General features: G+C 39.2%; 1 protein-coding gene across 1 annotated transcript; it reads left to right on the forward strand.

Moving 5' to 3' along the window:
- Positions 1-1,034: 1,034 nt before the first annotated feature.
- LOC104506282 (protein dopey-2-like) lies at positions 1,035-15,139 on the forward strand (the record flags this gene model as incomplete). Its single annotated transcript, XM_010147181.1, has 5 exons — positions 1,035-1,172; positions 10,601-10,782; positions 10,879-11,049; positions 13,990-14,179; positions 15,041-15,139. Coding segments are annotated over exons 1-5 (780 nt in total), but the record flags the coding sequence as incomplete, so codon positions are not given.
- Between the last annotated feature and the right edge of the window lie 499 nt (positions 15,140-15,638).

Raw genomic sequence — 15,638 nt, forward strand, 5'->3', positions numbered from 1 at the left:
TTGATTTTTATTTCTTTTTTCACGCTGTGAGAGATGACCTGCTTTAAAAGCTTGTAGCGGGCTACTTGAGATTGGTTTGTGTCCTAACAGTAGGAAACTGAATGCAGATGCCTTTCAGAAACATTATAAAATGTTCTGTTATAGGACTGTGCTTTCTTTTCCATATCAGTGATGTAGCACGGATTGACCTAAACCTGGCATTCCCAAACCTAAGCATTTCTCTAGAAGAATATTTTTGTATTAGCTAACAGAACTAGTGCCATAGCTAGCGTAAGAGTGACGGTATGATTTTTTCAGTATGTAAAATCCAGCCATGCTTGTTTCCCATTGTTCTGGAACAGGTAGTTCGGTTTTTTTTATTCTAAATACGTTGCAAAGTATGAGAAAATCAGGTCTGAATAACTTATTTTTCCTTCATGAAAATATATGGATGCTTTTTGGTGAAACAAAGGAAGATTAGAATGCATGCCTTCATGCTTTGACACAACACCTTGGTCTTGTACTTCAGCACCTGCTGCTGACAAGTTGGGATGCAGGGTTCTGAGACCTCCTTCTGCTCTGGGCTGAGAGGCCCTTTAACAGGATTCCTCTTTTAATATGAAATGTTTCACATTCCGCTGCTACAGGTAACCTTTCAAAACACTGCACATGATAAATTAGGAAAACTATTTACTTCCCCCTAAAACCTTGTCAGCGCTTCAGCTGTTTATAGTGAGACTTTATATTCCTTTGTTATTGTGTGAGAGATCCACATGCATGGAAGGGAAAAACATGTTTCATAAATAGGAAAATGTGATTGCAAAACTTCTAAAACAGGCAGTGTGGATTTGGAGTCATGCCTCTTAAATTATTTTTAACTTTATGTTGAAACTTGATCAGATGACCTGTTTATTGTGATCTGTCAGTGCTGCTACGTATTTATTGCTATCTTACAGTACTTTAGATTTGCCAGAACTTAAATGTGGGTTATCTTTTTGTAATTGTGTGCATGTTTCAGTTTCCCAGGAAATTTCACCTTGCTATGAGAACCGAAGATGGATCCAGAAGAGCAGGAGTTAGTTGGTGATTACAGATACAGAAATTATTCTTCAGCAATTGAGAAAGCTTTGAGAAACTTTGAATCATCAAGTGAATGGGCAGATCTTATATCTTCCCTTGGAAAACTCAATAAGGTACAGTGCCACAGGAATATTGTTTTCATTTGTTTATTATCTTTGTATTGTTTTTAACTTTTCTGTAACTTACACTACTTAGCAAAATTGAAAATTCACTCAAGAAAAATACTAGTTCATAAAGAAAGGGTACATAGAAGCAGCTAAGTCAGTATCTTTTATATAAATGTGAGAAATTTTGGTAAAACCAACAGAGGTTTTCTTCAAATGACCAATCACCCTCTCAGTAAAGAACCTTTCCCTAATGTCCAGTCTGAACTTCTCCTAATGCAGCTTCATTGTATTTCCTCATGTCCTACTGCTGGTCACCAGAGGGAGGAGATCAGCACCTCCCCCTCCATTGCCCCCCTTGAGGAAGTTGTAGCCTGTGATGAGATCACCCCTCAGCCTTCTCCAAGCTGAAAAGGCCAAGTGACCTCAGCTGCTCCTTGTTAAGTTTTGCCCTCGAGGCCTTTACCCATCGTGGTTGCCCTCCTCTGGACACAATTATGGTTTGATGTCTTTTTCCTATTGGGGCACCGGAAACTGCACACAGTACTCAACGTAGGGCCGCACTGGTGCGCTGCAGCGTGAGACAATCCACTCCCCCCACCCCCGACTGGCTAGCTGTGCTGTGCTTGGTGCACCCCAGGACACGGATGGCCCTTCTGGCTGCCAGGAAAAAGCGTTGATTCATATTCAACTTGCCACCAACCCAAGTCCCCAGATCTCTTTCCACAGGGCTCTCATCCCCCAGCTTGTACATGTAACCAGGATTACCCTGTCCGAAGTGGAGAACCCGAAAATTGCTCTTGTTAAATTTCATACATTCATGAGGCAATTGCTCAGCTGTCTAGTCTATCTAGCTCTCTCTGTAAGGCCTCTCTATCCTCAAGGGAGTCCACAGCTCCTCATAGTTTAGTATCATTGGCAGGCTTACTTAATGTATGTTCGAGTCCTGCATCCAGACCATTTGTAAGAACGTTAAAGAGCATTGGCCCTAAAATTAAGCCCCGGGGAACCTCACTGGTGTGTGGCCACCAGCCTGATGTAACCCCCTTTGAGCCTGATCGGTCAGCTAGTTGCTCAGCCAGCATATTATGGACTAGTCTAGCTGTGTGCTGGAGAGTTTATCCAGAAGGATACTATGAGAGACAGTGTCAAAAACTTCACTAAAATCCAAAAACCATACATCTTCTGGCTTCTCTTGGTCAGCTAGATGGGTGACCTTGTCATAAGAGGAAATTAAGGTGGTTAAGCAGGACTTTCCCCCTTACGGACCCATGCTGGCTATGAGCAGTGACTGCGTTGTCTCTCAACTGTTTTTCAGTAACCCCCAGAATAACCTTCTCCATAATGTTACCAGGTGCTGAAGTGAGACTGACAGGCCTGTGATTGCTAGTGTCTTCCTTCTTACACTTCCTAAAAACTGGGACAACGTTTGCCAAATTGAGGGTTTTTTAAGGGCAGACATGTTCTTTCCTCTTCAGAGGAGAGAAGATGAATATTGCTCTGGCAATAGGAGTTACTTATTTCTGCCTTCACTGTTTCGTCATGGTTCCTGTGAGTCAGTAAGGAGAGCTAGAGGCATTCAGAACACTTTTCTCAAAAGGGAAAATAAGAAATAATTAGAGTGAGAGCTTTCTTACCTGTGGCAAGAGGAGGTAGGCTTTGATCTTTTATCTTGACCTAGATGAACACACAGAAGTGATTAACACCTATCTGAAACTCTTATTCAGGTACAGAATTGCCAAAATATGTAGCAGTGTAGTAGAAACCATGCCAGAAAGCTTTCAGCTGTTACATCAGTCCATCTGCTGTGGTATTTTATGGGCTTAATCGTTTTAGGAGCTTAAGAGTTGGTAGAGCAAATCATCTCAGTGTTCATCTGCTTCTGTCTGTTATCTGAAAATAAGGATGATGTGTCAGGGGAATGTGCTGCCAAAAGGAAGATTGTGAAATAAGATGTCAATAGCGATTGTCTTAACTCTTACGATTGCTTGGTGTCTTACATCCTAAAACATAAATATTGTTGTTTTGTTAGTGCTGGGGGAGGTGTTTCTAATGTAAGAGTCTTCATTCTCCTACAGTCGGTTCTGAGGGTGAATGAATGAGCAGGGAGAGTTTATATAGGAGGGAGGAGATCGGCAGTATCTCAATGATAAAAATGTTTCTAAACACTGCACGTGGTTATATTTGGGAGCCTGGCTGTCAGTAACTGGTGTGCAGTGATGCCTATTATTAAGCAAATGTGAAAATGCTGAGAAAGGGAGAGACAAAAGAGGATGAGTAAGTTGAGGAGTTTCAGAAGTACTTTTCATGCTTCTAGAGTAACTTGGAAGATCTCTTAAGCAGGTGTTTCTTCAGGGTCTTTGTATTGTTGACTTTAGTTGTGGGTGTTCTTGCTTATATAGGTGTAATATTTTCTGAGGCTTTTTTTCCTGTAGGTAGGCTTCAGCAACACTTTGCACTATTGAGCCCTACACTTTAACACACCATGCTATTTCTGGAGAAGCAGAGTGCCATTACCCTTTCAATACAAGGTCTGGAGGAAGCAGCACAGGGTCTTGCCTACTTAAAGATGGAGGAGAAAGAATGGAGGGAGCTGATCCAGATCACTTTGGCCTTGACTGAGACAAGTCATCTCAAAGCTCTTGCTCTGTTACTCCTGGTGAAAAGAATCAACTCTGCTACTTCTTTCTACTACTACTTACCTACCTAGGTTAAACTGAACGTGTTTTTTCAGTTTCTATGTTGCTTCTTTGGTTTTTACTAATGTTTCACAGTGACTTGCAGGGCCAGTGAAACAACAGAGAAACTGGTTGACTCTAATGTGAATGATCACCCAAATGGGTCAGTTTGTACATCTAGAAAGTTTATTTTTTTATCTCTTAACAGAGATGAGCCTTATCTAACTTCCTGTGACTTCAGTGTAGACAGCTTCAATTTGAATCACTTTAAGACAGGGAGAGGAATGTGGGATTTTGTTGTTTCTTTTTTTTTTCTTGTTTTGTGATTCATCTCTTGCTGTTTTAAGTAGGTCAGGTGAATGCTGTCCTAAAATGGTGTTTGTTCTTCATGGGCTTTATAGGGAGCCTGAGGTGAGTTACTGCAGTTTTGCCCATTTTTTTAGCTGACCTACGCTTCTAAGGTTGGGTCATGTGAATATCCCTGCAGTGTTCTGAAGAGAACTGCAGGTAACAAGTGTGAGTATGAGTGAAGGATGGAGCCTTGGCAGAATTTGCTAACATGCTACACCCCAAGTTTGTAAGGGAAAGGTTTTTGGGGTCTTAATTTGAATAGCATGGGTGTTACACATCATCATGATGAAGGAGAAACAGCAGAAAGCAATGTTTACAAATACTTACAGAAGAATATAAATGGACAGATGCAAACAGATGGATGAAACAGGCAAGTAAATACTGATGTAAATATTTTAAAGAGGGTTGTTAGCTTTGCCCTGAAACATACTCGTATTCCACTTCTAAGTCTCCCTCTCTGTGCTTTGCTTCTGTTCAAGCTCTAGTTCATATAAACCAGTCATTTAGCAGTTGCAGCCTAAGCTGCTCCATTCTTCAAGAAGTAGGATTATTCTCTTCCCAATACTCTTCTTGGATACAGCTTTGAAACATGTTTTTATTGTTTTTGGAAATGTGCATACGTTCACTGTTTGGAAAGTGCTGTTTTGTGACTAAGATTTTCAGACGTTCAGTGCATCCAGAATACAGTAATCCTCCTCATTTGTCTTAGTGCTAAAATGTGATTGCACTATTGCAGGCTTTTCCAGCTTGTTCCAATGTTGTGAAAAGATACAACTCTGAGAACTCACTTTGATAGAAAAAAATGCTGGAGGGGTGGAGTGTGTTGTCTTTTTAAACCTAGAAATAGGTGATGGTTCAGAATATGTGAGTTTGTCATTGAAATAGGTGCTTCTAGCATTGTTTTCAAACACAAAATGAATTGTCACTGTGTGCTGGTTTTAGTTGGGACAGAGTAATTTTATTCACAGTAGCTGGCATGAGGCTGCGTTGTGGATCTGTGCTGAGTATTGATAAAACACTGGTGTTTATAGTTGTTGCTAAGGAGTGTTTATAGCAAGTCAAGGACTTTTTCGGTTTCTAGTGCTGTGCTTCTGTTCCCAGCTTCTTCGCTACAAGAAGCTGGGAGGGGACACGGTCAGGATGGCTGGCCCAGACTGGCCAAGGAGGTATTTCACTCCATAAAAGAGCATGCTCAGTGTATGGGTTGGAGGTTGCACCAGGGGTGGCCTCTCTCTTCCTGTCCAGCCCTGGCTCTCAGTCAGTCGGTGGGTGGTGAGCGGTTGTATAATTTGTTTTCTTTTCTATTACATATTATTAGTATTGTTAGTATCATTATTTTATGTCATTTACTTTCAATTATTTGTTCTTACCGCAACCCATGAGTTTCCTTGTCTTTTCCTCAGTTTCTCCTCCTCCACTGGAAGAGTTTGCATTAGGGTTTTTAGTATAGATTATAGGCATATATTTTCCAGAAATTTTAGCTCTGGGTGCAGGCAAACAATAGATAAGTGACACATTTTGCAAAATGAAGAACTGAGCAGTAGTAAATATAAATAAGCCTAGTTTTCTAAGGAAAATATGAAAGGAGGTTTTCAAAAAAGCCCCTGAAATTTACTGATTCACAGAAGAGCACAGATTCTCACTGGCTTTTTGAAAGTGAACAGAGGAGTTTAAACATTCTTTTCCATATATATTAAAAAACAGCAATGAACAACAACAAAAAAAAAAAGCCAACCAACCTACAAAGAAAAACCCTAACATGCGTCTGTTTGCCAAGAATAATGGGCAGGATTTTGCCATGTATACTGTCAGAAATACTTGGTTCAATGACTTCTCAACAGTTCTTGGGTATCAGTGGTATGGAACTTGCACATAAGCTTCATTAGTGACTGTTGCCAATGAGCCTGGCTGGCAGGCCAATGTCCCTCTTCTGAGCAAGATGTTAATTTATGGTTACTGTTCACCAGGAACACAAAATACAGTAACATTTGAAAAATCAGTTGTTCTGGAGGGATTTATTTTATGCTTATAGCACGGTTGACTTGCTCAGTAATTATAGCAATATTTGCTCTAGAAGAGCACTTTCAAACTGCTTTTTATCCGTGGATATAACACAAATGTGCAAATGCACAGGTTATAAGCTTCTTAAAATAGTGATTTCAGTCTTTAGTCTGCAATATCAGAGTTGGTTTTTTTTTTAAATTTGACTTTCAATAGAAAATAAGTATGTTACTTTTTGTTTCCATAGGCTTGTCTTGCTTCAAAAACTTCAAGGTAAATATGATCTCAACCAAACACTTGATCTGTTTGGAGGGGAAGGGGAAAGAAAGCACAAAAATCATTGGAGCTGCACAGTTCTTTTTTGTTTCAGCAGTGACACTTAATGTCACAATATGTCTGTTCTTGAGGGGAGAGAAGAGAATGAGTCCTCTGAAATACGGATTTAATGAGCATAGCCATTAATTACACCAGTTGCTTCATAGGAGAACTGACTGCCACAGCTTTATGACAACTTCTTGGCTGAATTACAAACACAACCACCACTTGCCTTCTGTTAAAGGCAAGCCTTGTATCTTTGAGAAGGGAAGCTGTGCCTCCTAATTGCTTTATGGAATTTCACCACACCCGATGCACAAATGCAATGTGCAGGACTAGGGATATTTTATACTTTATTTTTTCCCCTTCTTCTTTACTGTAACTCCAGCTTCTCATTTACAGTTTCCTTGAAACCATCTTTGAACACATGCTGCTATTTTTATGGAAGCTGGAGCTCTGTTTAGTATTTTTTTTTTTTTTACTTGGCAAATGAGTCAGTGGAAAGTGGAATCACAGGCTCTCCTTCTCGCCCTCTCCTCCCAACCAATGTTGTCTAAAACAAGCATTATAGTATCACCTAGTTGAAGATAATCTTACCAATTGATGTACATGCTGCCTTTTTCTGAAATTCTAGCTATGTAAATAAAAATACTAATTGATTTGCTTGGGTTTTTTATGTCTGTGCAAATTGATCTAACTGATCTCTAGTGATGCTATAAAGCAGTGCAGAATGACTTAAACCAGTAACTGTGGAAATGTAACTATTCCTCTGTGTGAGGCTGTATTTGTTTTGTTTTAAGGCCCATGTATACACTGCTACAAAGAATAGAGTCTTCCCTTTCTACCCTTATAGCTCACATTCAAAGAAACTCTGAGCATGCGTACGGATTAGAAAATGTTTAGTGTGTATAATGTATTCTCTAGTCAGGCATAAAGAAAAAGAATCTGTGAAAAGTTGAAAACCAGACAGAGACATGGACATAAGTCATTACTTTGCATGTCTCATGACCTACTGATTAAATTCTTTATTTTAAAGGCCAGTGGTAGGTCAAATACTTCTTTGTTTTCTGGGATAGTTGATTTCTCACTGAGTTGTGAAAACCAAACCCTGGGATGATATATTAAGCATGGCAGTTCAGGCTTTTCAAGCCAACCCTTATTAGCAGTTGTGGTAACACTTAACGCTTCTGCCACCATGACTGCTCATCTGGAAAGCAGTTGGAGATAAGGAGGAAAGGTGGATCATGGATGGGCTTCAGCCCATATGTAACTAAAGATGGTTGAATTAAGTTCACAAGAAACAAAAGAATGGTTAAATAATAGGTGTTGAAACCTGTGAGCAGAGTTGTCTATCTGCAGTCATTAGTGTTGGATTCTGAATATGGAAGCAATGGCTTAGGATGGGATCTCCATCTGCATACAGTGCAATAGTACCAGTCTTGCTACCACAACATTTAACTACCTGCAACAGCTGAAACTATAATGTTAGCAGTCCTAGGTCTCACAGACAACGGACTCTTTTTTTTCAATTGTGGCAGCTCAGGATATTTAAAAATAAAGTTTCTTAGCTTCGTCTGTCAGCTCACAGAAACTAATCAGCATTTGGAAATACGTATATTAACATCTCTCATTTCAGTGGACAGTTTTAGATCTGTCCAGTAATTAACGTCTTTAAACCCTTTTAAAATTCTTTTAACCCGGCAATTCTGGGGAAGCTGTTGAGAACCTGAATCTTTCAGCAAAGCAGCAGCCAGCACACCTCTCTACTGGAATGTGTCTTGGTGCAGCCACAGCCTTCTAATAGATTGCAGTGTGGTTTAAAATCCCTTGTATGTGCTGGAAGATCAGAGACGGCTGTTCACCAGGAACATGTGCTGTTGAGAAGAATTATAGCTTGTGTCCAGCTGTGTATTTAACATGTACATTAATGTTCTGTTAGTCTCACCTGCTGGAATTTGGACATATGAACGTTTCAGAGTTACCCAGGAGAAATGCGTAATGCTAAGTTCCCCCGGAATATCCCCTATTCAATTCCTAAGGTGCCTGGAGTATTCTTTTCCTCTTCTGACTAAATGTTATGCTTAGATATTCCTCATGTTTGGGGAAGGAGAATTCTTATTTGCTGGTGGACATTTACTTTGCATCCTTAGGAAATTAAATAAGCCAAATGACACTTTTTTAATGAGGTGGCATTATTTCTGTAATGTATTAGACTATCTGTGTAATAAATTATGAATGTTTTCATTTTCTACTGAGTTGCTGTTTAAATTTTAACTGATTGAACAAATACCATCTTAATATTCTATCTTAAGATTGAGGGGAAAAATATTTACCACTGGCATATTTTTTTGTAATTGCCTTCTTTTATATATACAGAGGGTGTGGGCAAATACATACCAACCAATATAAACAGAATGTTTCAAAGTCCAGCTCTCAAGCAGTCTTCAAAGTTATTACATGTATTAAGGTTTCAGTCTTTAATATTGAAAAAATATCATAGGATCACAGAATGGTTTGGGTTGGGAGGGACCTTAAAGATCATCTAATTCCAACCCCACTGCCATGGGCAGGGACACCTTCCACTAGACCAGGTTGCTCAAAGCCTCATCCAGCCTGGCCTTGAACACTTCTAGGGATGGGGCATCCACAGCTTCCTCATGTAATATTTGAGTAAATGTCTCAAATATAAAAGATAACTCCACAAATATAACCTGGTTTAGTTTCATATGTGAAATATTGCTGTGTTCTTGGATTCTAGTTTTTAGTACCTATTGAAATACAGATCTCATACTGGGGGGTGGGTGGAGGAAAGAACATGATTGGCTCTAAATGACTTTGGTATTGTGTGTATTTAAGAATGGTATGACTTTTCTATTTACTGTTGTTACAAACTCTCAGCCTTTTTCTTCTTGAATAAATTTTATTTACTAGCAGCTCTTTACCAACAACTGTTCTCTCAGTTTAGGCAGGCCAGCAAGTGGGAAAAATAATGCAATAGTAGGCTCACAGACCCTAGCTTCTCATGCCCATCAACTGCAGTCTTCAAGGATAAGTTGCATGCACCTTTGAAAGATGATGTGTTTTATCTCTTCTGACTGCTGCTGAGAGTATCCAGCATTCAAGTGAATGACGAGACCATTGCTGAGCTGTTCCGGGTCTTTTTCTTGGGAAGGAGCAAGGAAATGCTAGTTCATGTGGCTGCTGCTTTTTCAAAACCTTTTCTCAGGCAGGATAGAAGAACCTCAAGTTTAAAGCAATTATGAAGGATAAGACTATTATTTAACCTTTTGGAGAGTCAAGAATTTTCCTAATCCTGAAAACATCCCAAATGTCAATCTGCAGTGAAACATCTGCTTGCAGACAGTGCTCAAAGGCTGAAGTGCCATCTGCTTGCAACTTCTTTCTTCAATTGTCTCTGAATTGAAGAGGCATACTTAATTACACTGCTGAAATGCATGCATGGCTCAAGGAAAGGTGCTACAGTTTGTTTTTTCCAGAGACTTGGCCTGTCTGCAATACTTAGTTAACTATTTCCTGTCCTGAAGATCTTTTACTTAAACGTCAATACAGTGGGTATAGTTAAGAAAGCTTACTGAATTGGTGACTTCTGTGAAGCCAGACAGAATTACAAATGGTTTCTAAGATGTTGTTGTCCCATTTAGTCATGCCTGCTTTGATTGAAAGATTTTTTTTGTTTATATTTCCTCTATATGTAAAATTAAAATTTTATGAGGAAAGACATTTATTTAACTCTTGCTTTATTCCCTGTCCTTAAAAGCTGAGATGCTGCTCTTGTCACTTCCCTACTTCCACTGGAGATAGGATAAGGGTACCCCGTGCTTGTCATGTCCTTCAACTTCTATTTCCAGCCTCTAAGCAAAGTAAAACCAGACTTTTCTGGGTTTTCATGACTGATTCCATATGAAAATTCAGTTGCAGAATTCAAATGTCTCAGTGTGAAAAAAAAAGAAGCATTTATGACATAAAACTCTTGAAAGCATTTAGTTCTTCTCAGTGTGCTGAGATGTGCAGTCATCATATACATCACCTTTTACATTATAGCTGTTTATTCTCATCTCCTTTCTTCCACAGGCTCTTCAGAGTAACCTGAAGTATTCTCTGTTGCCAAGACGGCTGATCATCAGTAAAAGATTGTCTCAGTGTTTGCATCCAGCACTTCCTAGTGGGGTGCATTTAAAGGCACTAGAAACCTATGAAATAATCTTTAAAATTATTGGGACAAAATGGCTCGCCAAGGATTTATTCTTGTACAGGTAAACTTTTCTTTAAAGGTGTACACATTTCACAGTCCATTTTAATTAACTAAATTTTTTTTCTTAAAATTTTTTTCTTTTTCTTTTTTAAATAAGCTCTGGTTTGTTTCCTCTGCTGGCAAATGCAGCAATGTCAGTGAGGCCTGTTCTCCTTGGTTTGTATGAGAAATACTTTCTTCCTCTCCAAAAGTCCCTCCTGCCGGGTCTTCAAGCCTTTGTAATTGGACTGCTGCCTGGATTGGAAGAAGGATCAGAAATTTATGACAGGTGAGAACTAATATTAATTTAAGAGCAATATACAGTATTTTGCTTTCCTACGGAAGTCTCAGGAAATTTCTGTCAGATCTCAAGGTAGAAGGCTTGATAAAAGAGCTTCTAAAGGTGGAAGAATGGTGAGTCTCTAAAAGATCATAGAATCACAGAATGGTTTGGGTCAAAGGAACCTTAAAGACCATCCAGTTCCAACCCCCCTGCCATGGGCAGGGACACCTTCCACTAGACCAGGTTGCTCAAAGCCCCATCCAGCCTGGCCTTGAACGCTTCCAGGGAGGGGGCATCCATCACTTCTCAGGGCAAACTGTTCCAGTGCCTACCAGCCTCTCCATGAAGAACTTCTTCCTGATATCTAATCTAAACCTCCCCACTTTCAATTTAAACCCGTTACCCCTTGTCCTGTCACTACAGGCCCTTGTAAAAAGTCCCCCCCAGCTTCCTTGTAGCCCCTTCAGGTACTGGAAGGTGCTATAAGGTCTCCCCGGAGCCTTCTCTTCTCCAGGCTGAACAAGCCCAACTCTCTCAGCCTGTCCCCATAGCAGAGGTGCTCCAGCCCTCAGAGCATCTTCATGGCCTCCTCTGGACTCGCAACAAATAGTGCTGAAGTAGAAAAATCCTTTCCTTTTTCATTTTCAGCTCAGGAGGATAAGAGTAGAGAAGAGGAAAAGGAGGGTTAAAAATAGATGTGCTGAGAGAAAGGAATAAAAAATATTTCTTAAAGCTTCTCTGAACTCCTAAATAATTAACCTGACCCCGGAAACCACTGCTCTGTCGATAAATTGAATTTAAATATTGTAACACGAGACAGCAGCTGAATTCTTTCCAGTCTTTCTATACCAATACTTACCCTCATGTTTGAAAATAGGAGGTAGAAGCAACTTTTATAAAATCTGTTATGGAAAAAAGTCTCTCTCTCTCTCGGGTGCCCCTGGCAGTAATGACAATGATGTTCAGTACGATAAAGTCAGGATCAGGAAGTGTGCTGAGAAGAGCAGCTCAGCGCCCATTTGTGTAGTGGTTTTACTTCAGTTACCAGAACTGTTTTGTAAGATCTTATAAGAATGCAACCACTGTAGGTTTCATCCAAATGTTTCTTTGCTTAAACAGTCAGTAAACACTGCCTTGGTAATGTACTTCCTTCTGTATTACCGGTCTGGATGTGTTGGCTGTTCTCTTTGCCCTTTTTGATCCTTAAATAGTAGTGTGTACATTAAAAAAAAAACCACCCCGAGATATGCTAGGCAGCATAGATTACAGTTGATAAGCAAAATACTTCTATGTCTAATGCCTCTTTTTGAAAACAAGTATTAAATTGAAGGTTCATATCAGTTGTTGGAGCAGGTAAGAGTAGATTGCATGTGTTCCCAACTTGGTGAGTAGCATTCAGTTGACAGTTCCAGGATATCAGATTTATGGACAAGAACATACCTCTTGTACATCTACTGTAGAAACATGGATTTTAGTATGTGCTTTTTGTTGGGGAGGTTTATAAGCGATGCTGTGTAGATTTCTCTTTCCTACAGCACTAGTTGCTGGAGACTTGGGGGAGAAATGGAACTCGAAACTAAATCTGTCTATCTGAAGCCTTTTTAGGGAGACTGATCTTATTTGGAAGCTGACTAAATTTGAAGTAGTGAGTTAATTCAACAGCGTTAGGTTAACAGTTGGACTTGGTGATCTTAATGGTCTTTTCCACCCTAAAAGATTCTATAGGAACTGCAGATTCATTTCCAAGATCTGACTTCTGGTTTTATACCCTTTTTTCCCCTATTCTTGATGACATTGTTTTTGTCTTTGCCCCAAAACAGGGTCACAGGCAGAAACCAACTGTGTATTTCACTGTGAAAGATTTATGCTAAAATTAATTTAGTGTTATTTTATGGAATACAAAAATTACACGAGAAAGTAAGAAGAGTTTACTCAGTGTAATGATTATGGTGCAAGATACCTTGTCACAGGATGTGTTAGATTAATTTTAAATTCAGCTTCATAAGACATTCTCCACCAAACATTTTCAGAATCTGCGACGTTGAAGACTAATACTAATACATCCGCTGCTGTTCTGAAAGTGGCAGAAGTGCTGGCTACAGTTGTGCTTCACCCTAGAATCTATTTCCTTCTTAAACTCACACACACGCTTGAGTTTTCACACAAGCACACAGAGAAAACTGTAAAGAAAAAATGGTTTGAGGGCTACTTTATAAAGAAATGGAAAATAACATCAGATGGCAAGGGGGTTTGTCCCTTGTCTGTGCTGGACTTCTTCCTCTTTTCTCACTTCTACATTCCTCATGTGAGGTTTTAAGTCCTACATTATAGTAAAATACTGGCATACTACAGAGTTGCCAAAGCAGAGAATGTACCTTCAGTCATAGGATGCCCAATGTGCTTGCCTTTAAGCTAATTTCACTGTGCTCATCCTGTGTGCAGTAACTGGCAGCGTGTCATTTTGTCTCATGGGCTTTTTTCACTCAGTGGCTTACAAACTGAGCCCATTGATTTGTAAGTGCAAATATAGGATATCTTCCAGTTCCCAGACTAATAAAATCGGCTTTCAGAGTCTAGCATCAGCTTAAATGGCTTCCAGTTCAGCATTGCACACTTCTCACCATAAATATTTTGCAATCAGAGCTCCTGCAGTAATTTGGTCAGAGCTTAATGTTTGCAGATAATTACTGGCAAAGTTTCCAAAGTATGCACAGAGTATTTCAGTGAGTGTGCACAGTGGAAAAGGATTGAGAGTGTTTTGGTTGTTTTCATACAGTCAGATGCTGGTCATCTTCATGTGAAAATGGCAATAGTGATAATACAAAGACCAGGAAATTAAATAAACAATTCCGACTGCTATACTATATACTGTATAATTGCTTTTTTATGGTATAAATCTGAACTAACAGAGATCTATTTTCTCATGTCAAATATATTTCTGTACAGAACAGATGCTCTGCTCGTGAAGCTGTCCCTGTTGATGGGCCAAGAAATGTTCTATGGAGCACTCTGGGGCAGTGTCCTGGTCAGCCCATCCATCAGGCTGCCGGCTTCTCTTTTTGTTGTCAGTCATATCAACAGAGAGCTGTCTGGAAAACAGCAGAAATACATGCTTGGCATTGATTATAAGCTCACAGTAAGTTCATTACGCTCCTTGTAGAACACACTTACCTACCAAAATACCTGCATACTAGCAGGTTGTGCCTTCTCTGTATTCAATTAGAATGACACGGTCTTAAAAATATTTTGGACAGAGAGAAAAAGAGACTGATGGAATCGCTTTACACGGTTACTTCATGGGAGCATCTTCCCTGAAATATAGCAGAGAATCTCCCATACCGATTTTGGTTAGCATACAGAATACAAGCCTCCTGAAGGTTCTAAGCAGTTTAGGTTATCACTACTGCATACAGCCTTAACAGACTCTCTCTGGTTCAAATCAGAAGATAAACCTGACATCTTTTCTCTGCTTGTTCTGAATTTGCATTTAAGGCTGAAGACCAGCTTTTCTATAATACAGTATATACAATGTTCATTATGGATTTCTCGAAGTGTTTGCGGTCCTCTAAGACAATTCTGAAACTCAGTATCTTTTTATTTTTTCAGTGAAATGGAACTCTTCAGTAGGTAGTAATTTACATTAAACTTGAGTGATGGAATAACTATTGCTAGTTAGAGTAATTTGGCATCTCCATTTTGTAAGGCTTCACATTCTGTCTGATAACTGGTGGTGCCACACTGTCCCGTTCTGTATTGTTATAAATCCAAGTTATTTTGTAAGTAGTAATGATTCTGTTAATATTATTCCGCAAAACTATTTTTAACTCATTTTGGTGGCAGGATTTAAATGGCTGAGTAATTATTCTCTTATTTAAAAATATGTTATTCACATGTAACCAAGTTTGCTTTCTTTCATTCTTGTGATTATTAACACTGGTCATAGTTCAAAAGTTATCATGAAGTTAAAACACCATTGTGCTTTCTTTTCCTTGTACAGATAAAGTCTTTGTGTGTGTCAGTATTGGATTCAAATGTCCTTGTGCAAAGAAACACTCTAGAAGTGATTCTCTTCTTCTTCCCATTTTATACAGCTTTGGTAAGAGCACTGTTTTGGTATTGTTGCATGAAGGTGTCTCCTGTGAAACCAGTCCAGCTCCTATCTCTGTTATTGCCAAACATCTGAATTCTGTACCTTCAAAATCAATGAACGGATTTTGCAGTTCCCTCATCAATTTATTTAAATAATAAATTATTATTAGAGGAGAGACTGCTGCTTCTGAAACTCCTTACAGCTTCAAATGAAGATGTGCTTTCACAGTGAATATGGCATGATGTTTGGAATGTGCTTGAAGTATTCAGGCCTGAGAAACTGCATATGGAAAAATATCCAGCTCCTTTTTCAAGTAGGATTTTGGCTGTGCTAAACTAAGATATTTCTGTTTAAGAGTAGGAAAGAAAATGTTACTTGGAACAAGACCCATCATTTCTGAACTTACCTAGTAGGATAGTCAGTGTTTTGAAAGTAGCAAGTAATTTTAAGTCTTAAGGCATAATATAATGAAGTCTGTAATTACTATATACTATAAAAAATAAAT

This window comes from Eurypyga helias, unplaced genomic scaffold (assembly GCF_000690775.1).
Source record: "Eurypyga helias isolate BGI_N326 unplaced genomic scaffold, ASM69077v1 scaffold13252, whole genome shotgun sequence".
NCBI lineage: Eukaryota > Metazoa > Chordata > Aves > Eurypygiformes > Eurypygidae > Eurypyga > Eurypyga helias.